Source organism: Pavona decussata, unplaced genomic scaffold (assembly GCF_977016875.1).
Source record: "Pavona decussata unplaced genomic scaffold, jaPavDecu1.1 SCAFFOLD_383, whole genome shotgun sequence".
In the NCBI taxonomy this organism is placed as follows: domain Eukaryota; kingdom Metazoa; phylum Cnidaria; class Anthozoa; order Scleractinia; family Agariciidae; genus Pavona; species Pavona decussata.
The window spans coordinates 1129268-1152916 of record NW_028145756.1 but is presented as its reverse complement, the minus strand read 5'-3'; the positions used below and the strand labels follow the sequence as shown (position 1 = coordinate 1152916).

Genomic DNA, 23649 nt, shown 5'->3' with positions numbered 1-23649 from the left:
TGTGGCTACTTTTCATTTTATTTCGTGGGGGAGGAAATGCGTGACGAACCCCTAAAGACGTCTGCGTTGTTTAATATTTTAAGTTGTTCGGGTCGCAAAAGAGAACCATAGAAATATAATGTGGCAATCAAAACGTATTGTTTCCAGTTTTAATAAATATATTCTTTTCGTGACACGCGTAAAGCGAATGGCTTAGTAGCCGCACTTTTAATTGGTCCATGGAAAATCCCTGGTCATGGCCACCTGTGGGTATTCCGCGTCGCATGTTGGAGGTACCTGCGAATCCAGTACCCAAAACGTTAAAAATGTGCAGTGTGTCCTACTGAGTGACTGCCGAGGGGACGTGAGTGTCCATTTAGAAGCACTGCACGTCTGGGCAGGTATAGTATGAGTATTTTGATATAATTTTATTTTAGCAGTTTTCTCTAAAGGAACACCAAAGTACAAATCATAAGTATTCATTCCTTGAAACAAATACATTTATTCTGAACTCCCCCACGAAATTCACAACCTCGTTTCCATGCCATTTCGAATCACAAGTTATCACCTGCAATTACACTTCAATACACCTTTTTCACACGAAGACGCTAAAAATGGAAGCATTTGCAGAGTGAAAAGCGTGTAACTTGGTAAGAAGCAAACTCTCCCTTTAGATCGTACTCTCTAAACTAATGCTTTTGAAAAACACGTATTTGAATCTCATAAATTCTTCCTTTTCAAATTTTCTTCCTTATAAAATTTGGTCTGCGGCATATATTAATCACGTGCTAGGAGACCGTGGGAAAGTGCGAATTTCATTGACGCCCATACAGTGTATATAAAAAATTTGTACTAATGTATTCACGCACGGGTTCCATCGCTAGTCTGAAATGTCAGCCGTCTCCTCCCCCTAACCCTGAGACGGCTGACATTTCAGACTAGTTCCATCACCCGTCACGCTGCTTTTTTTATGGGCCATCACGCGTCGCAAAAAAAAACCTTTGCCACTCTCAATAAATGCCACTTACTATTAGCTGTTGTGCCCTATTTGTCAGTCGGGTGCCCTTCGTAACATTTGATAGCATTTCCAACGATGTTCAGATTTGGTAGTTTTTCTGGCTCCAAGTCCTCGTAATGGTAAACGCTATGACAACGTTCCAAAACACAAACAGGCAAGTGTAATACACACACACACAAAAAAAAAAAAATAAAAAAAATAAAAAAAAAATAAGTAACCAAGTCGCTTTTTATTGGAATTCTATGTAAGCTGTTAATTTGCATGTATTCCCATACAAACCCTCATATTAATTTTACGGGCCGGTGATTATAACTTTTTCACTGTTACCTAATATTACAAATATATAGCTGTCAGTGAGCTTGGGACAGTTGTGAACATGTATGAACCCTAAACAGAAGAGCAACAATCAACTGATGCTGTAAATTAGTGTTTTACTTGCCAACCCCCCCCCCCCCCTCCCACGCCCCAACGAAAGAAATAGAGCACAAGGGCTTATTATATTCCACATTATTCTAGGACAGCAGTTTCCTATTTAGTACCCGAAATGCATAAAATAGCTTTGACAGTAATCTTGAATGGCCCCTTTTTTTAATTTGGGAGCATTTCCATTTTTGTTTCCTCCCCACCCCCACCCCAACCCGTCTGGATGTGCGAGCGTTTCTGTAACGCAATCTCATTGTGTAATCACGGCGGATGTCAACTGAACATGAACGATTTCTTGACGAGAATCTCCAGTTCAAAGCAGGATTTAAATGGTTGCTGAAAGAAGTTTTGGTCATTAAAGATAACAAAGAAGTATTTGACACCTTGCACACGGCAGCTTATGGGGCGGAAGGCAATTTTTGCGGCCGATGGTTGTCCTGACGGACTTTGAAGAATTCAACTCAGTTTAACGGCTGCGGTGTATTACAGTGATTTCGCACAACAAATCATCGAAAATGCGGCTGTATCCAACTGAAACTATAAATTGATATATTTTGAAATATCCAGTTCTCGATATTTCACGAGGTAAGTGGAATTTATCATTATTTTCTTAGTAAATCGTTATTTTCATGTTGTTATGCTAATTAGGAAGGCGGTGTTTGTTGACAAAAGTACAGTTAAAACTTCTTCTTCTATAATTTTTTCTTTTTAACTGCCCAAAAATTTTATTGCATATTCTTACAGACGAGACATTGCTCTTTAACGGGGATGCTGTTTTAGGGTGCCAACTAATGTATCTTTAGCGATATTTTCCTTTAAACTCGGCCATTTTTTTGGCACTTGAAGAGTAGTTCAATAGGGAAGAAATTAAAAATTTTGTAAAAAAATCAGATTTCGATCAAATTCCCAAAAAAGCTTCTCAACACAACCACAAACATTTGCTTGTTTCGAATAATGAGATTTTGTTCGGATTTGTAACGCTTTCTTTGTAAGGCAAATTCTTAAAAGTGTAGCCTAAAATGGCCGCTGAAAGCCCTCTCAGAGCGGTAAAACCAAGATGGTCGCAGTACAGCTAAAATACGAATCGAACTGAGCTGAAAGTTATATTTATGTAAATCACTTATATAGACCATTCTTCTGAGAAAGTTTGAGGGATTTCATTTTTTCTCGTCCAAACGACGATAGTCGATATTTACAGAGGACGGCTCTTAACATTTTGGCTTTCAAAGTCGATGCTACAGTAACATTATTCCTCCAAGCCGTGTGAATTCTTCGCGTTCGTTGTGAACATAACACCGTGCAGAAACATTCAATAAATTCAAAGGAGAATGTTAAAATAAACATCGGTACAGTCCGTCCGCCATCTTTGATACAAAGCTTAGGAACCAGGCTGTCACCTAGGCTTCAGTTCCCAGGCTCCTCTCTAACAACCTCATTCCCAGAATCCTCTCTCATCCTCTCTTCCTTGAGAGAGGACTCTGGAAACGAGGCTTAATTGTGACGTCATATCCGTTTTTTCCGATTTTTTTCCCCGCTCTGGGTCAGGAGGTACGGTTGAAAGGCGTTCGTGAGCCACGGACGGCAACCGGAAGTTGAATTTTTTCCATTTTGGAGCATTTGGACGCCATCACGTTTGTAACGTCAAACCACAGACGTCCATCCAGAGCTTTTCCCGTCCGTTACGAGGAGCAAAAACGCATCAGAAAAGGAAAAATTGGACTTCCGGTTGCCGCCCGTGGCTCGCAAACGTCTGCAGAACTAACACCTACGGCTGGTGCTCGTTGGCAAACAGAAGGGAAAAATCCAGAAGATTAAGTCGTTCTAGATCGAGTTTATCAGTTCATGCGAACTAACTTACCAAATAAAGGCGCAATATCTGATTTCACGGACGGGTACTCTTGTTGTTGTTGTTGTACAGGCTGTAAACCGGAAGACTTAAAAATCCCTTAATCATCTTTCGTGAAACAAAATAATTATTTGACAAAATATTTGCATTATAATAACACTTGAATGTACGTTAAAGGCAGGAACTTTAACTTATAATTTGTTTTACACACAATGGCCGTTCTCGACCTTTCGACGTTAAGGCCCGTTTAAAAGGTTTCAACATTTGACCAACATGCTTCAACAAGAGTTGAACGGATGTTGGGCAAATGTTGGATGAACTTGATGTTGGATGAACTTAATGTTGAAGCGATGTTGAATGAAAGTTTAAACCAATTTAAATTTGATTCAACACGCTTTCAACGAGCCTTCGACATTGTTTTGCACTTGAACCGATGATGAACGACCTGTTCAAACGCCCCCGACATTTGGTTCAACAAAGTGTTGAACGCATGTTGAAACAAATGTTGAAACCATTTAAACGGGCCTTTAGGGAACTTAAACGCAACGACAACGGCGACCGCAATGAAAACGTCACTTGAAAATATAACTTCGTTTTATTTGCGCTACTAGCGATTATTTCAAATCACTCAACTTGTGAAAAAACTGCGAATTCAGCAGAGACCAAATTGGTAGGAGTGGCGTTCAAGTTAATAAAGAGAATGAAAAATTCGCCGTCGTGTGCTCACGTTCTCCACAAAGCCTTAAATTTGGTTATTTCATGTTGCTGTTTTGAGAGGACGGTAAAGAAGTGTACCAAAATTTAAAACGCACGCGCAGAGCGATTGTTTTTCCTCATTTAACCTATTGTTTTGCGGCGTTGGCGATCCCGTCGTTCCTTTAATGTAAGGAAGACTCGGAACAAACAAAAACAAATAAGATTTTAAAGCACACAAAAAAATCACAACTCATTTCTCATATCAAGCTCAAATTATATCTGACCTTAATAACAATTTTGGCCCGTACGAATATTTGGAGAATCCTATTGCATTACAGTAGAAGCTTGAGTTTGCGTTCATATTTTACTCAAAACAGGAATAGTATCATTAAGAAACGCATGACACTTGTGAATAAATGCTTTTGATGCAGCGTGGATTCCTTTTGTCCCTCGAAGCTTTGCATGTTATTTAGCTCTTGATGATAAACTATTGTTGATTGGCACGATAGAAACGATTTTTTTCATGATGACGCACGTTTCCAGGTTGCAGTGAAATCTATCGGATGTTTCAACATAGTTAGAACAACACCGCGGACAGTTACCGTTCGTGTCCTAAGCTTTAGCGACAACGCCCTGAAAGGGATTATTTAAATGACCTTTGAATCTGTGGGGTGCCCGTTAAAATGAAGGCAGGGATTTACTGCGATACCGGCGGAGGAATTTACTGCAAACTGTACAATCATCATCGCATGACGTTGGACAACTTCGTTGCTGTGACACTATTTTCAGGCTATACAAAGCGCTAAAAATTAACATCTATTGAGCAGTACAAACAATACTTCTTGTAATCTCGCCATTTGTTTGCTATGGAAGGTTGTTCATTTTTTTGAGTCTACGGATCGCACCGGCCTTAGTGTAAACATTGGTAATAATAATATTAATATTTAATATTTCTACTGGCTGCGCAAATTAACATGTAAATATGATCAAATGCGCATTGAAATGAATGCACTGAGTTAGGTGAAGACTTTGTGTCCTGTGTTTGTCACTTTTAGTTTTGTTTTTGATATTTCTTTTATTTGAAGCTTGCTAGAGCAGTTTTACAAACCTAACTGAACATGGCTCGTGTCACTTACCCTAAGAAAATAAGTCTGAGAATTTACCGTTAGGTAAGAAAACAAGAACATACTTAGAGATCGAGAAATGTGTAATCGGCGATCATAGATCTGATTTATGTCCTGTACTGGACTATCGACTATTTTTCCTATCTCGTAAGTTTGCCGTGTTTTTTTCTCTAATTTGTAATGCTGTTCTATTCTACGATATTATTATGGAAGGTGTTCGTCAGTTAGATCATTATATTATATTATTTCTAGGTTTCGAAAATAGATACGATGTCGTAGTCGGTTGTAACGTCGTTTTTTTTTATTATTTATTGACTGATTAAAAAAAAATATCTTATAACGGAGGTTTTCGATAAACAATTTAAAATAAAAGCAGGCGATAGCAATGTTGACTGAAGTTTCGATGCCGGACTCAATGTCATCATTTTTCAAAGTTGTTTTAGTCCGATTATGCGGGTAGTTATATATGGGAAAGCGTGTGAAAGTTTAGTTGCATGTGATTAAAAATATATTGTGACATGCAGAGGATGTTATTTAATTATGACGAAAATGCTTTTGTTTTAATCTATGACACTGATAAGAGGGTAATCATGGATGCTAAGCTCATGTCACTTTTAATCTTTTCATCCCGTATATCTTCTTTTAATATCTCACGCAATAACAAAGAATGAAAATACTGAAGCTGTATAGAAAAGCAGTAATTTGAAGCGAAATTGAGACAGAAATGCGCAGATTAATGATGAATAGACGAACACTTAACTGTGCGCTACAAATCTGATGAACCCCCGCCGCCGCGTTGTAAGGCCCAGTTTAAACGTCGAACTTTTCCTGCACCAAACCTAATGTAAACGAGGAAAAGCTATTGGGTTTGCTAAAATACATTAGGTTCAGCACATTCAAAGTTAGGGTGTATATGTCTTTTATCCTAGTTTAATCGAGCGCGCGGGAAGCAGGCCGTACAGTGAATACGGCTGGCAAAATCGACCAATCACACCGCTCGTACTAACTGAGAGATATAATAAATTACATTACCTTATTGATTCATTAATTCATACATGCATACATAACTTGTTTATGCATTCGTGCTAATCGCAATTTCCCCAGTACTGCATTTACTGAACTAAACATATTGTTACACGCAGGTACCTTAGGCTGGCGGGGCGGGTTGCTAGTTAGGATGATAACATATTAGCAGGAAGTGCATGGAAATAAGAATTGGTAGCATTTGTATACATAAACAAAAGAAATGACTAAAAAGAACAAACAACAACAACAAGCCAAATGGTTATCCAGTCACTCTAAAGCTACCAACGAAATCTGTTACTCAAAAACGTGCATTAACCTAACGAAGTGATTCTAGCGGGTCGGAATCAAGCTCTCCGTTAGATAAGCGACTCAAGAACTCGACGCACGCTGAACACGAAGGCGAAGTCCAAGAAGTTTTGGAAGGGGCGCCCGAATCACCGCTTGCCGTAGATATGTCGGAGAAGTGGACAGAGAAGCTCGACGAAATACTAGTTAAGCTGAATAAGCTAGACAGCATTGAAACCACCTTAAACAATCTTTGTGCAAAGATGACTATAGTGGAAAGCGACGTATCGAAGCTGAAAGATGGCGCACGTGTTACTGAGAAGAATCTGAAGGAGATGGATGACGGTTTACAATGGATGAATACAGAATTGGAAGGCTTAAAATTGCAAATAAAGTTTCTCGAAACAGCTAAAGAAGACCTGCATACGCAGCAACTCTATGCAGAAGCCTACAGTCGTAGAGAAAATTTGAAATTCTTTGGTCTGGCTGAAAGGGAAACAAAGAGTAATCAAGAAGGCAGCGAAGCGATTAACACACGTAACATTTTATTTGAATTTCTGGAGAATGGCCTTGGACTTGAAAACCCAGAAAAGAAGATAGAATTGCAGAGAGTACATGGAAAGGCAAGACCGATTATAGCAAGATTTCTCCGCTACCAGGATCGCGAGATGGTATTGAGAGCTTCTTTTCACCTGCAAGATTCCGAGATTAAAGTTCTGGAAGATTATCCTCAGGAGATTATTGAGCGCCGACGTAAACAAATCAAGAAGTTAAAGGAGGCCAAAAAGAACGGTATGAAGGCATCTTTTAGCAAAGCAGAACCGGACAAGCTCTATATAAATGGTAAATTTGTCCCAATGTAAATTTCCGTTTGGCTAGAGAATGCGCTTTTGATTGCGCTCTGTCGGTTGCGATTTCTAATGTTTACATAAAATGATGTTAAGAGAATTCTGATTTGGCGGGCCTAAAGTGTTTCAATTGGAATAAGGGGCTAACAAGTTCGACGGAGTTCTGAATGTTGGATGGAGTTTATATTATTCCATCTTGCATTCTTAGAGAGGAGTAATGTGTGTGTTCCTTTATACGTCATTTGCGGTTGTGTTTTAGTCAGTCTTAGTTTAGTGGGATGTTTGTTTGCAAAGTTCACACTGTTGAGTATTAAGCGAAGAATGATTTCTTTTGTATTTACTTCAAAACAATCAGGAATATATTTTTTACGGAAGTTCGTAAGTCCTTCAACCCTCAGCTGTTTATTCGGAATTTCAGTTCTTATATATGGAATTCATTGTTTACGCAGGTAGAACATGTCAGCTACTTTAAAAATAATGTCCCTGAATGTAAGGGGAATTAGCAACTTCAAAAAAAGACGTACAATTTTCACCTGGTGTCGCAGAAAGAGCGCAGATGTGATTTTTTTACAAGAAACGCACTCAAACAAAACAACAGAAATACAATGGAAAAATGAATGGGGCGGAAAAATGCTTTTTTCACACGGTAGCCCAAATTCATGTGGAACTGCAATACTGATCAACAACAAGGCAAATTGTTCAGTGCTTCACACAATTCCCGATCCCCTCGGGCGTTTTATTATTTCTAAAATTAGAGTTGACGACAAAGTGTATGTACTCGTCAATATTTATGCACCAAACAAAGACAAAGAATCTGTCCAATTCTTCAGGAAGTTGCATACTTTGCTTCAAATTGAAAACTTAGATTCTGAGGAAAATATAATTTTAGGTGGAGATTTTAACTGCCCTTTAAACCCAAATCTAGATAAACGAGGTGGAATAATGATACCAGGGAAATCGGTTGTGAATAGCATAGAATGTGTGCAAAATGAATTGGATTTGTTTGATATCTGGAGAGTAAAAAATCCTGAAACAAGAAGCTATACTTGGAGTCAAAAATCACCTACTATATTATGTCGTCTGGATTTTTGGCTTATTTCTAATAATCTGTGTGATTTCGTCAATTCTACGGACATTATCCCTGCGATAAGAACGGACCATGCGGCAATTAGTTTAATCCTCGGTGAAATTGGAGAGGCAAAAGGACCTGGCATGTGGAAAATGAACGTTTCTCTCTTGGATGATGAGGAATATTTAAATTATCTGAGTGTTAATATTTCTAAATGGAAATTGGAGGGGGGAAAAAGAGTTATCGGACAAACGCGCACTTTGGGATTGGATTAAATACAATATCAGAAAGCATGCTATTAAGTACTCTAAAGAAAAAACTAAACAGAGAAATGATGTAGAAAAGATAATTCAAGAGGAATACAAAGAAGCAACCAGACGGTTTGAAAATGACCCAAATGATTTAAACAAATCTCGTTTAAATGAAGTCAAAGAGAAGCTGGAATTATTTTATGAAGAGAAAACGAATGGAATTATTGTACGTGCAAGGGCTCGCTGGCATGAGCATGGAGAAAGAAGCACTAAGTACTTTTTGAATTTGGAAAAGAGAAATCATGTGAAGAAACATATCAGAAAGCTGTTAATAAGTGGCGCTATAACAACTGATCCTTACCGGATACTCTCCGAACAAAAGGATTTTTATTACAACTTGTACAAATCAAAAGCGACAGATACGGATTCCATCACGTCTTTTTTGAACAATTTAAATGTTCCGCAACTATCTGAAGAACAGAAACAATCGTGTGAAGGCCAAATTACCATCGACGAATGTAAAAGCATTTTAGAAACTTTTCAAAACAATAAGTCTCCCGGAAATGACGGAATCCCAATTGAATTTTACAAAAAATGTTGGAATTTTATTGGTGAGCCGTTCATTAATTGCATAAATGAGTCTTTTGTAAAGGAAGAATTGTCCAATTCCCAAAAGCAAGCTGTCATCACTTTAATAGAAAAACAAGGAAAAGATCGCACGTTAATAGAAAATTGGAGACCTATTTCTCTAGTCAATGTTGATGCCAAAATAATCTCGAAGGTAATTGCTTCTAGACTTAAAAATGTCCTGCCTAATGTTATACACTGTAATCAATCCGGTTACGTTAAAGATCGCTATATCGGTGAAACGGTAAGGTCAATTCTTGATATTATGGATTTTACAGAAAAAGAAAATATACCTGGTCTGATGATATTTATTGATTTTCGAAAAGCTTTTGATACTTTAGAGTGGAACTTTCTGTTTAACTGTCTGGATGCCTTCAATTTTGGCCCTGAATTTAAGCGTTGGATAAAAACTTTTTATAAGAATATTCAAAGCTGTGTGATAAATAATGGCTTGTCATCAGAATACTTTAACCTTTCAAGAGGAGTCAGGCAGGGTGACCCTTTGTCTCCTTATCTTTTTCTTTTAGCTGTTGAGACTTTGGCAATTTCCGTCAGAGAAAATGTTGAAATAAAGGGAATTGTAATTGAACAACAAGAGACCAAATTATTACAATATGCTGATGATACAACTGCGGTTCTCGCTGACATAGAGTCGGCCCACATACTCTTTCAGTTGCTAGAGAATTTTAAAAATATATCAGGTTTAAAGGTCAATAGCTCAAAGACAGAGGGAATGTGGCTGGGATCGCTGAAAGGAAATGAAATGAAGCCGCTCGGAATCAAATGGCCGAGCGATCCAATAAAAGCCCTTGGAGTCTTCTTTTCATATGATAAAAAACTTCTCTTTCAAAAAAACTTCTCAGAAAGGCTTGACAAGATAAAAAAATTAATTAATATCTGGTCCTCCAGGGGGTTATCCCTTTACGGGAAGGTTACTATTATCAAAACTCTGCTCTTGCCGAAAGTTGTTTACATATCTTCTTTGCTACCTACCCCTGAACATATAGTGAAAGAATTAAACTATTTGATATACAATTTCCTATGGAAAGGTAAAGACAAAGTAACTAGAGTATCTGCAATAAATAATTATGAGGGAGGTGGCCTCAAAATGGTTGATATTGAAAGCATGATCAAATCTCTCCGCCTCTCCTGGCTGAAAAGAATCTTTGGTGATAATTCAGGCGTATGGAAAAGCTATTTAGAATATCTTCTAAAAGAAACAGGTGGTCTGGTTCTTTTTAATTGCAATTATAATCAGTATTAAAGACTTAAATATTAATTCTCAATTCTATGCAGAGTTATTGAAATGGTGGTCTGAGTTTCGCAAAGACAATGCAAATGATACTAACTGGCATTACTTTATCTGGAATAATCAAGAAATACGAATAAACAATAAACCAGTTTTCTATAAAAGGTACTTCAATAATGGGATTCGAACTGTGGGCGACTTACGCTTTGATCTTAATAATATCGACTCTTATGAATTACAGGCAAAATACATAGAGAAGACGAATTTTCTGGAATGGACTGGTCTACGCCACTCCATACCGCTCAATTTAAGAAATGCTAATTATAAACCGGATCCCATAGTCCTAAATCCATCCTTCAAAACTGACAGTGGTCTTTTCGATGTAACTAAAAAGAAATCTAAAGATTACTATTCCCTTTTTGTCCGTAAAAAGGCACGCTTCCCTAATCATGCGCAAAAACTAAAGTGTGAATTTAATTTATCTGATGAGGCGTTGAAAAAAGCTTTCTGTCTTCCCCATTCAGTTGCTTTTGAGCCATACGTTCAGGCCTTTCAGTTTAAGGTATTAAACTCTATACTTTACACTAATTCAAAATTACATAAAATCGGCTATATTTCAGACAATCTGTGCTCTTTTTGCAAACGGGAATCAGAAACTATACAGCATCTCTTTTATAATTGTTCTTACTCAATTACTTTTTGGAAAAACTTTGAATTATATTACTTATCCCTGACAAAACAACAAATACATCTTGAGTTGAGAGATATTTTAATCGGTGTTCTAACACCAGAATGCCCCTTACTAAATTACCTGTTACTTATAGGAAAAATTTATTTATGGGGGTGTAGAAGAAATAACGAACTTCCGAATATAGGTGGTTACAAATTTAAAGTATCGTTAAAGTATGACACAGAGAAATTTATTTGTACGAAAAATAATACATTAGACATATTTAAAAAGAAATGGACAATATTTAGACCTATTTAATATATATGACTTGTACGGGTGTGACTTTGAATTTCTTGTGAGTGAGTGCATGAGAGCATGAGATGAGTGAGTGAGTGTTGTGAATGGTGTGTTAGCGGGCCAGCGAGTGAGTAAGCTAATTGTAATATTGTACAAAGTGTAAGTGCGTAAGTACTGTCTAGTTTATTATTGTATGTAACTGTGTGTTTTCTTGCAAATAAAAATTTAAAAAAAAAAAAAAAAAAATGGTTATCCATCAATTAACAGCGGTCAGGAGCTTATGTCATAAGCTCCTGCAGCGGTAGAGTTCAACAGATCTGATGAAAGTGGGTAAAATATCAGCATTGTCCTCCTCATCTCTCAAAATCAGAAGAATTAGTTTGTGCATTGCTACCTTGCGTGTTCGAAGACTTACAGGGATTTCATTCTATAGTTTTGTTCCAAATCTTGCAAGGGAGTTTAGTCTTTTTTTTTAAATCTAATTTGACGGTTTAACGTGGAAGCCGGATTACTTTAAGTACTTAGGAATCTACATCGACCACTGTCTGACCTGGAGCAAACATGTAACCTATATACAATCCAGGGTATACCCCAAATTGAAACTGCTGAACAGAATTTCGTCTTTTCTTAGTCGCAATATTTTGCTCAGAATCTACAAACAAACTGTGCTACCTTTGCTAGATTATGGATGCGTCGTATGGGGTGAATGCAGCAAGGAGAACGCCCAACGTTTAAGCCTCGTCTACACGAGCAATTTTTATGTGGCAACTGTATGTGGCAATTTTTATTTGCCCGTGTAGATGGCTCAACAAATGTTTGTTGCTAATTTACGTCAGTAATAATTTCGCACAGCGGAGATGTCCATGGAAAGGCAAAAAGCAAGATGGCGCCATGCTGGATGCGCAAATGTTAGGGACTGTAGAGACTGGGTTCTACAGATGACGTTGAAAAAATTGTCACATTTTATACATGTGGCATCTCGTCTACACGGACAATTTTTTATGTGGCAATTTTTATTTGCCACATAAAAACTAACACGCCAGCTTTTCAGCAAATGCAGTTGTCACATAAAAATTGGTATTTTCTCATCATCTACACGGGCAAATAAAAATTGCCACATAAAAATTGCTCGTGTAGACGGGGCTTTAGAACGCCTACAAAATCGGGCAATGCGAATAATGTAACATGCTGACTAGAAGACGTGTACTCAGAAGATGCGCGCTGAATTGCTTTTATTATCACTTTTCATCAAGTTACAGTATGTATACAAGATTATTAATAATACTGTATTAACTGCCCTACGCAATTGACAGGCTACTTAGTAAAACGATCACAAGGACATTATCGATCTCTTAGAGATCCGACATTATTAGATCTACCACTAGTTAAGACCAAATGTGGTCAGACTTCTTTTAAGTTCTCGGCTGCGAGTGCCTGGAACAAACTACCAAGAGAGTTACGTGAGCTAAGAACACTTGCACTGTTTAAGGTCAGAACATTTACTTACTTGATGAACATGGATAGGGCCAATCATATTTGTAAAAGCGATGCTTAGTTGATTTTGTTATATTTCTCTATTTTCTACCACTGTTTTTCATCTAAATATTTTTATATATTTTTTAGGTACTGGTCACCGATTAATACCAGTCTATCAACCTTTGTTGTTTGACTGACCGGTCTTTTATCAGGATAAATAAAGTTATTTTTAAGTTACCAGATAAAGACCGGGATCTTGTATTGTGTATGAATATCAGAGGAAAGCGAGAAAATATTCTAATAACTTGGTTTATACCCTCTTACGTCTTCTTCATATTTTTCGGGAATTTACAGAAGGAACATGGCTTGTTAGGAATGAAGGATACTCTTCACCCTAAACATTGCTTATCCAGTTTAAAAACTGATAATTGATGCGTGATTATGTCTTTGGGCGTATCCGAAGGGCAATTTTGAACTTATTTTCATTTGCTGTGTATTTAATTTCTAACATGTAGTGAATCACAAGGCAATGGTTGATGCAAAGAAGGCTTCCTTAGATGGTGAAGATCTCCGAGTATTTTACCGACCAAACGACAATAGCTTACCATACGAGATCGACCGAGTGGTCACTGATTTGTACACAACTGAGGCTAAAGTACAATTCAGGATCCAGAAGATGATTCCTGGCAATACAGTGGAAGGTAGTTCCTATGCTCTCGTGTTTGGTGGCAACAACGCAGAAAAAGCGATGGCTGATCCAAGAAACGTTTTCACCTTCTTCGAGGACTTTTCCAACACTACCCTGAGCAAGTGGGAGCAGGTTTGGGGTTTGTGGACTGTCAAAAATGCAGCGATTTTTGGCGAAACCGGAAAGTCATCTTTTGGATCAGCTGAAGTAGGCATATACTTGAAAGAAGGGGTTAATTGGAGGGACATTGAAGTGGAACTTGATCTCAAAGAGACGGGAAATGGCGTCGTCTATCCTGGACCTTTCCTACGAGTTCAGGAGTCCAGTATGCAACACACGACTGCCTGGTGGTTTGAATACTGGACAGACCACACAGAATGCACCATGAGGCCTTACATCAACAACAGAGACGGTTCGTGGAAGTACAGATGCGAGCTACCGGAAAGGCTGGTCAAAAATAAGTGGTTCCATTTCAAATATCGCGTATCTGGTGACCGATTTATGCAGTGGGCTAACAACACGGCAATACAAAATGTCACAGTGGGTAGTGAATGGATGATTCCTAAGGGTAGCATAGGATTGGGCTGCCACAGTATCTATAGTGGAAGCCCCTCTGGATGCAGGACCTTCTATGACAATATTAAGGTAAGGTCTTGTTCCTATTCCTATGACCACGCACTTGTCTCAATATTTACAGAGTGACAACAATGGAAAACAAGAACTAGGAGCTAAGTGAGCTCATTTCTATTTCACGTCTTTATTCATGGCATCTTTTTTTCCTGTTTTTAAAGGCAAAGGTCAAGGGTTCCATTACCTTGTTACTGATAATATCCAGTGACAAACACCCTGTTTATCGATGTTTAGCTTTATAAATTGGTTTGTCCATTTCCGATAAATTAAAGTTCCTTTCCCATTTTTAAGTCAGTCCAAAAGCAATTCAGCAATTCATTTACACGGTTAGTGCAAATGCAACTTCTTTAACCTTCCAATTTACTGCATCGTCATGTCGATCAAATCATTATCATGCGGCTCTTCGACACATGTACAGTCACTCAAGTACTTTCTGGGTGTGCTTGTAGAAGTCCAAGTGATTAGTTGTGAAAATATTGTCTGAAGGATGAACAAATACAGTAAAATCAACGAAATCTTGGGTGTGCCAGAGATTTATTTCGGAACTCTTACTGTCTTAACCGAAGGACAGGTTCGCTAGGGGAAAATGACAGAAAAACGTAGTAATGTATAACGCTAGAAATAACGTGAAATCGTGGACAAAGAGAAAAATACATGGTTAACAAACCTTACCGAATGTTTGGTACTGAGCAAGCAAAAAGCCTTGACAACTTGAAACTGGAACTGACAGCAACAACTGCAATGAAACTGACAACTAATTTTTTACGCTTGCATTTGTGCAGTTGTCCTAATTAATCTATAAGGAACAAGAAATAACAATATGCTAACTTGACGTAAAAAAAACGCATGAAATAACAACAATAGAAAGGAAAAATGTCAAATGATTAACTGTCCGCAACATATTGCTGTTACAAAACTCTAACCCAATATTTCACAATGACTTTAGGTTCGTTTGTTGGTGGCTTTTGATCCCACTGTATCTACTGGAGACAGATGTCAGCTTACACATGAAATAAACATCAGGCTGCCGTTTGGAGAGAAAGAACACCCAGCTGATTCGTGTAAGCAGATCTATGAGTCCAAACTAGATGGCCAAAAGAAAGAAAGTGGCGTGTACTGGATCAAGACATCCCTGAAAGGCAGTGAGGCTGTTCAAACCTTCTGCGACATGGCCAGTGGCGGATGGACTCTGGTTGGAAAAATCAGTGGTTCGGTTGGAAACATCCACAGCAAATGGCTCATACAAAACCAGAACCCAGAACAACTGAAGTCGCCTGCAATGACCCGTGGAAAAACCGGATATTCTTGCTTAGATGCTCGTGTCCTGGCTGTAGAACACGCTTCCGAGGTCATGCTATCGAGTGCAGACAATTCCGATGGAATAGGAAGCAAATGGGTTCTCTGGGAATTACCGTCGGGCAGAGAAATCAGCACTTGGTGGAAACACGCAGTTGGTCAGACTCGAGTACAAGCAGCAGGCACAAGCAAAGTTACCGTGAAAGCCTGGAATGGAGCCACCAAGGTAGGAAAAAACGATCTCTGTAACATGTTTTCAAAGATAAATATCATGAGTTCCAACGGAACATTTGGCGATAATTCTGGATAATACCAATTATTAAAAACTGGATCATTGTATAATTCAATTCCAGGGATCACTTTATTGACTTTTTAGCGGCCATGATATATGAGCCAAAATAACATGCCCGAGTAATAGCGACCTTTAAATTGTCTTCTGGTTGTTCTTGCAAAGCGAAATCAGCAAGATCTAGCGAACAATTATCCCACTTGAGCTTGTTGGATATGAGATGATTATAGCGAACTCGGCGCAACGCGTCTCGTTCGCTATCTTTCATCTCATATCCAACGCGTACTCGTGGAATAATTGTTAAATATCACCAGTTAAGGTATTTGGCGGCTGATACGATACACAATTTATGAATAGAATGCAAACAAGGTAAATTCTAGCGTTTTATTTAACAAATAGATTCCATGTTGCCGTGGTAAGAACAAAAAAGTGGCGCCGAGTGTGTCACTGATGTTCTTACCACATTTTGACGTCTTCTGTGATCTATTATGAACAGACGCACGGTAACATGAAATCTATTTGTTTTTATACAATGAACTGTGTAAAACTTGCGTTTTGTTTGGTCTAGAGGAGTGTGTGATTAGAGTATAGACGCACGATTGACGTCATCGAGTAGTGTGACGGCGCACGTGATCAGAGTCTAGAGTCCAGCCAGTGCGACTGGTCAACAAAGTTTTGCAAACTGTTTTTGCAAGTAGCGGACAAACACAGGCAAATTTTCGCAGGAAAGGAAAACTGCCCAATAAAAAATTGGACAAAGACTGCTGAGAGTGACCTCAAACAGGATAGGAAAGCCAGAACTTTGTTGTGACGTGAAAGGGAAGCAAATATTTGTCGAAATATGTCGCCGATAAAAATCCGGTAATGGCGAGTAATCGATTACAAATCGCAGTGAAGCGACTTACATGCTGTAATATTTTGGGGTCAGGATTTCCTTCTGGAATAAAGGTTAGTTTTGAAAAAACTGTTAGTGAAATTCTTTCGGATTATACTCTAATTAAGAAGATCACAATTGCATGTGTGTTGTAGTCTAAAACTGAGTTTGTTGGAAAGGTTTTGACTCAACTCAGGCAACGCGATGCCCGCTCACGAAATGTGTTGAAATGTCTTAGTTATTGTATAAAACAAATAGATTCCATTTTGCCGTGGCGAGAACATCAGTCACACTACTCGCCTGCGGCTCGTAGCGTACTTCTTTATTCTCACCACGTTTTGACGTCATCTGTGCGTTATCAGAGTACAGACGCACGGCAAAATGGAATCTATTTGTTAATTTATAATAAAGAAGCAAAAGTTATTAACGGTGACGTCATCTACGCGTCTGTCCTCCAATAGATCATAAGTGAGCAACAATCAAAATGCATGTAGAATTCAGTTTATTATATAATTAACAATTGGTTCATGCGTCAGCGTGCGTTCATCGAGATATGAAGCACGCAGGAAGTTTGGAGAGCACCAAACTTTCCCAAGTGCTTCATATCTCGATGAACGCACAGCTGACTCATAAACCAATTGTTTTATAACATTTTCAACATGGTAGTTTAACCCGTTGATTCTAGGTTGACCAGAGGTTTACCAAGGTGTGCAAAGTGGTAAAAAACAATCCCATGTTCAGTAAAAATACACAACTTGTAGGGTAAAAAACGCAAAACACCTTTTTGATACTCTAAAGCACGAGTCAAAATAAAATCTACGAGTAAATGATTCTTCCTTCGCACTTGCTAACGTTTCCTTCCTATACAGTTTTGCAGTCATTGTTGCAAATGACTGCAGTCATTGTTGCAAATGACGTGGCCATTACATAGGAGAACCCAACGTTTTAACCAAAATCCCGTTCACTCTATTTCGGACTGAATTTTCAAAAGGCAACTTCTCTTTTTCGGTTTAGCTCTCCGTCGACGCTAAAACTACGTTTTCGGTCACCGAAAGCGCAACTTTCTAAAAACGCTTTCCCGCTGAGAGTGGATGGTTTTGAAGAACTCTTGGGCAACTTGTGATCTCTGTCCCATTCCCTTTTCGACCATTAACCCAAACGTGAGGACGAATTGCTCAAAGAACAATTCCACCTCATCATCTGTCCATGAAAAGTTGTCAGATTTGCTTTGTTCGCCTGATTTGCATTTTCCGTCGGATTTCTTCTGTCTTCGGGTTGATTTTGCTCACTAAATGGTTGCTGCCTCCTAAAACCAACAACACCTTGAACTAGGTAGGTAACTGAAACAAGAAATAGGCGGGAAGTAGAATTAAAGTGCGCATGCTCTCCGATTCTTTTAGCGTTTTTGGGGCCAAGGCAGCGTTGAAACGATACGAAAACACTAGTGAGGACGGAGAACGGAAAACGACGGCGAGTTTTCCAAGTTATCCGGGTTAGTGGGGCCCCGGCCTTAAAACACGAAAAAGTTTGTGAACGTTTAGTAGAAACGATATAGAGTGCTCGATTACATGCGAATTTCGGCTGAAACTTCGTTGCGATTACATGATGAATTTCAGGGGAAAATACAATCAAAATGAAACATTTTCATTGTAATCACATGCTCAAGTTCCCTTTTCCGTCCGGGCTGACATTTGATTGTATTTAAATGATATTTTTCAGCCCGTTTGGCCGGGTTGGAAGTTCCAGTTCGGTTAGCTCAAACTGAGTGGGAATTTGTCTACCGGATTCAATTTCGCCGGGTATTGGGCCTTAAATAGACTGTTTATTTTCTTTCCTAAGCAAAAAATATAACTCAATAATTTTATTAATCCTTCACTGACTCTCCGAATGAATCCTCAAAGTCCAGAAATTTGGTTTTAAGTATTTTAGTAGATCCACACACTAACAGTTATAGCATAATAATAATAATAATAATAATAATAATAATAATAATAATAATAATAATAAAAATAAAATCTTTCTTTATTATAATATTCCAAGCAAAATTGATATTTACAAGTTAAAAGTAGAAAAAAAGAGCTATTAAAACCTATTTACAATTCAATATTTAAAATTCATTTCGATTAAAAAAAAAGCGACTATTTCCAAGTACAACAGAGCTATTTTCAAGCACAATTTTTTAACAATAGTAAGACTAAAATTTTGATGGAATAAAAAAGTTGTTAAAAAGATCCTAAAATACTAATTTACAACGTCACGCCATCATTCACTTTCTAAAATTAGCGGAGACACGCTTGGCTAGCGTTTAAGCGGCAGTCATCAATGAAATCCCCAAATGAAATTTTGTGAAATAATAATAATAATAATAATAATAATTATTATTATTATTATAAAAATGACCAACTCTTAACACAACCCTATGCACTCCTAAAAATATAACAAATATAAAATCTCATACTCAAATTCTTGTGATATAAGGATAAACAAGTTCAACGTGAAGCTTCAAAATATTTATAAAAAATATATATACATATATTCAATCTACGTTGAAAAACAAAGGAAATATTTGATTCTGATATATATCATACACTAAAATGTGAAAATTCCAAAACCCCTGTTAATCCTAAATGTGAAGAATGTTGAACGTTTTAATCCTAAAATCTCGCTAGTAAATGCTTATCGATTTCAAAGTCTGTATCGGTAATGTTCAGCGGTGCTCTTCGCGTACAACATGAGCCTCTCAAGTATAGCATTGCAGACCACAGGAGGGCGAATTAATTATTATTATTATTATTATTATTATTATTATTATTATTATTATTATTATTATTATTATTGTTATTATTATTTTTATCATTATTATTATTATTAGTGTGAGCACGAAATCGGCTTACTTCATTGTGATGTTGATGGATTTAAACTATTTTAACCTTTGCAAGCCCAATGACTTAATTATTTTCATTCCTGAATATGAGCGCTCCGTATAATATGCCCGAATGATTCGTATAACGAGGCACTAGAGGCCCTAGAAATCCCATCCTTATTTTTCAGAAGGCAAGAAATCAGTAACTATCTGTTTAGAGAAATCGTATAGGGTAAAAATCACAAACTTCAAAGCCTTCTGCCCGAACGAAACAACAGTACAGGGTGCACGCGCAGTAAGAGATACTTTAGGGTTCCGCCTTTCAAGACAAACAGACACAAGAATACCTTCATCATAAATGAGACCATTAATTGTTCTTAGTAATTGTTTTTACATAATTTTAAGGTCTTTTAGATGTATAGTTTCGTATTTTTCCATTATTTTAGATTTTAGTATTTTGTGGTATCTTATTTTACGATGTAAGTAAATCGTAATTCAGCCGGTCCGGGGGCTACAACGCTTTATCTTAATAAAACTACCTATCTATCTCCAGTGACGGAGAAGAGTGTTTAAATATTAATAACTCTTTCTCTTTTCAGGCCTGTTACCAAAATAAATACGGGATAATGCCGTTACAGCAACATGGTGGTTCATACCCTTATGCATCATTCAATCAGCAAGGTAACACCCAGGTAAACGACTACTGCATGGCGGTAGGTGTACAGCGCGCAGGCGCAAACGCAGATGGATGGAGCCAAAATGCTAACGGGTATGACAGCCCCAACAGCAATTCTGATTGGCCCAACAGAAGTTATAATCACCAGTCTCCTTTCGTCCTTGTCTGGCTCAAGTGAGAAGAGAGGCCTGGGCTGATCCATTTGGGTCTATACTGGATCTCTTTGTGTGTGTGGTGTTTCAGTCTTAATTTGGTCATCCTTTAAGGAATTTTTTCTGGATTAATCAAGGACGATACTCGACGAGAGCTGACGATAGTTTACAGTGAAACTATGAAAACCGTGAACAATAGAAATATTTCTGGAATGTTTAGTTTGTTGGGAAAGAAAACGAATTAGAAACGAGATGAAAAAGATCGCAGGCTGTAACGGTAACTATTTTTGTGGTTTTTTTTTTTTTTTCATGTGGTTTAACTTTCCCTCTCATTGGTCACAGAAAAATAAACATTCCATAGATAATTCTTGGAGTTCACTATTTTCTTAGTTTCACTGTAACTCACCCACCCTACCTTCTCATTTCAACCCTCTTAAAATTAATTCCCATCACAGTTGTCCTTATTTCGAATCCTCCTTAAAGGGACACTAACGCAAAGATTTCTCTGTGGTTTGGTCGAAACTGCTCAAATATTTGACAAGGTACCTTTTTGCTAACATCAAATTGCTCTTAGAGCACCGGGAATAAAATATCAAGTGATTTTTCCTGGGAATAACAAACAATAATCAGTGTTTTAGCGATTTCCCAAACACGCTGGACGAACCTGAAAAAAATTGGCCAATTTTTCAAATTTCAATCCATTTAAATCTTGGCCATCCACTGTCAAAGATGACTAACACTAGTTTCTGTGTACTAGTAGGGTTACTGTTAACAAAACGGAACCATTATTGTAACGGAACCATTATTGTAACGATTCCGTTGATGCAAATGTGTTTTTTGGCCATTCAAAGTAATATCACAAATAGGTGACACTGCCCCTTTAACGCATCCGACTGTTCTCCGCTACCAAAGTCCTCATCGATCAGATAGCATTCAAACCCTCTGTGGAGTGGGATGGAAGGAAACAAGGAACAGGAGTTAATTATGAGTTGACCAAAAACGTTGCTAAGGTCATGGGTGTAATATTTATACTAGACCAGCATTGTCGACTCCAGAGCTCTTCCTTTTTGCGCAGTCAAAGCCAAGCAGCCCTGGGGTCAAGAATGCTAGACCAGCAGTTGTAATCGGACATGCGAAGTTTTTAATTGGGTTTTTGAGCTATCAAGCACATGGTCTGCAACAGTTGTTTTGTTTTCGAAGATTTAAGTATTTGTTTGGTTATCCACCGTTTTTCTTCATCGCAGTGAACATTATAAAGGATATGAGACAAAGGATATGCATGAGAAGTTCAGCTATTTCAAGTTGATCGAAAACCGCGTTTGCCAGTATGCCATTTCCAAGTTGCTTTGAATCTCATTATGAAAGCGAGGCTTCGTGCGTAGTGTTTATTATGAAAATTAGTTTTCATTCATGTGCAAGCAAATTTAACCGAATTACTTGTCATATGACAAGCTTCGCACTTAGACTCGCTTTTATAATGAGGTCTACTGAAACAACTCGGAAATGGCCTATTCAGGAGCATGCATTCGACTAATTCAAGGTTTGGACGAAACGCTTAAGAAGAAAGCTAAACAACAAGCGATAGCAAAGAAGGAAAATTTTCCACTTTCACGTGGAAAAAAGTCTCCGGCATCTCCAACTCAATTTTCTCGCCTTTCGTCGACCGTCACTCTTGTTTATTCCGATTTTCTACTATAATCTGTGTTATGAATTACTAGAACAACATAAGAATCTTTTTTGAGCATGGCACTATCAAGCTGAAAATAGCTAAGGCTATTAACTTGGTTACCTATAGCCATTACGGTTCGCAGAGTTTTTATCCAAATTCTAAGGGGCTGTTTACATGGAGGGAGGAATATCCTAGCACTAGGAAGATCGTAGAGGGCGATTCATCCTAACACCATGTTTTCTCTATTCAGTTTACATGCAAAAAGTTGTATTTGACCTTAGCGCTCGGATCTTCCTAGCGATAGGATCTTCCTAGCTAAGAGATAGGAAGATCCTAGTACTAGAAAGATCCTAGCACCATGTAAGCTACTTTCACTCAGAAGATCCTAGTACTAGGGACAAAAAGAACAAGCATGGCGGCAGCCGGGCGTCCAGCTGTTTAAGGCCGACAGTTATTCTTCTTTTCCTTCTCCACTTGGTAACCACTTCGGCCGAATTTCTGCATATAAAGCAAACAAAAAGTTTTGCCGCCTTCTCGGATCTTCCAGGTGCTAGGATCTTCCTCCCTCCATGTAAACAGCTCCTAAGTTTTAGTGCATCCATTTATTTCATTCGCCAAACAATAAAATGTAACATTAGTAGAAAAGATTAGCTAAAGGAGTGTATGATGTATTGCAATTAATTGTTATTATCAATCATTTCACAAGTGTTGTTCCTTTTGTATACGATGACACAATAAAGTGAAGAATAACCAAAATGGCATGAGCACCTTATTAAATTTATGGGGGAGGGGAGGGTGTGTGTAAAAGGATGGAAAGTTATGTTTATCAAGATTTAGGCCACCATATTACGTTAGATGCAATCTCGGGAGTAACCTAACCAAATTCAAGCTTTGTTATCTCTGAAAAATGCATAGTTACCCCCAACTTCCTTTTTGGATACCAAGACCACTTGCTAAGTTCTGCTTTCTCCGCATAGTTTTAAACCGCGCAAAAATATCCCTGTATTAGTAGGCACCACCCACAGGAAATCCGAGTATCTCGAGATGCAAAGAACGTATGCGCAGAAACAAAAGTAGGCACTGTCTTAAGCCTATTGTTCTTGTTCAACAAAGAGCTGCTACATTGCTTTGCATATGTCACCGAGGAAGCTTGTCTCAAAACTATTGCTCTTATCTCGAATCAAAGAATATTTCAAAAGAAGTTCTTAACCGTTGACAGTTATTAATGTTTTCTTACAAAAATCTTCCCAGAACGGAATCTCTCGAAGTCTTTGGACGGAATATTGTTTTGTTTTCTCTTGTGTCATATTGACCGAAAATTTCTTTATTATGCCTTCAAGAAGCTGAGGGCATAAATTCGCTTGCGCTCTCAAAAGTCTTCAGCCATTTGCGATAAGTACAGTCACGGCAAATCATTGTGAAGCTGAGCGGGTGGTCAAGAACTGTATTGTGCCTCCAGACCAAAGCCGTTTACCTCTCGTCTCCAATCCAAGAGCGTTAGGGATCTCCTATATTAGAATTTCTATCATTCTACCATTATTGAGAAGAAAAGTGTAAATACAAACGATGGACAAAATTATATTCTCAGACAAGAAATACAAACGCCCTGAAACAGATTAGGGAAAATG

General features: G+C 38.0%; 1 protein-coding gene across 1 annotated transcript; it reads left to right on the top strand.

Moving 5' to 3' along the window:
• Positions 1-13118: 13118 nt before the first annotated feature.
• Positions 13119-22777, top strand: LOC146451876 (uncharacterized). The gene is made up of 3 exons (XM_085098588.1): positions 13119-14217; positions 15149-15724; positions 20124-22777. Exons 1-3 carry the CDS (start codon positions 13414-13416, stop codon positions 20376-20378), a joined length of 1635 nt encoding a protein of 544 aa, XP_084954714.1. The 5' UTR covers positions 13119-13413; the 3' UTR covers positions 20379-22777.
• Positions 22778-23649: the final 872 nt, after the last annotated feature.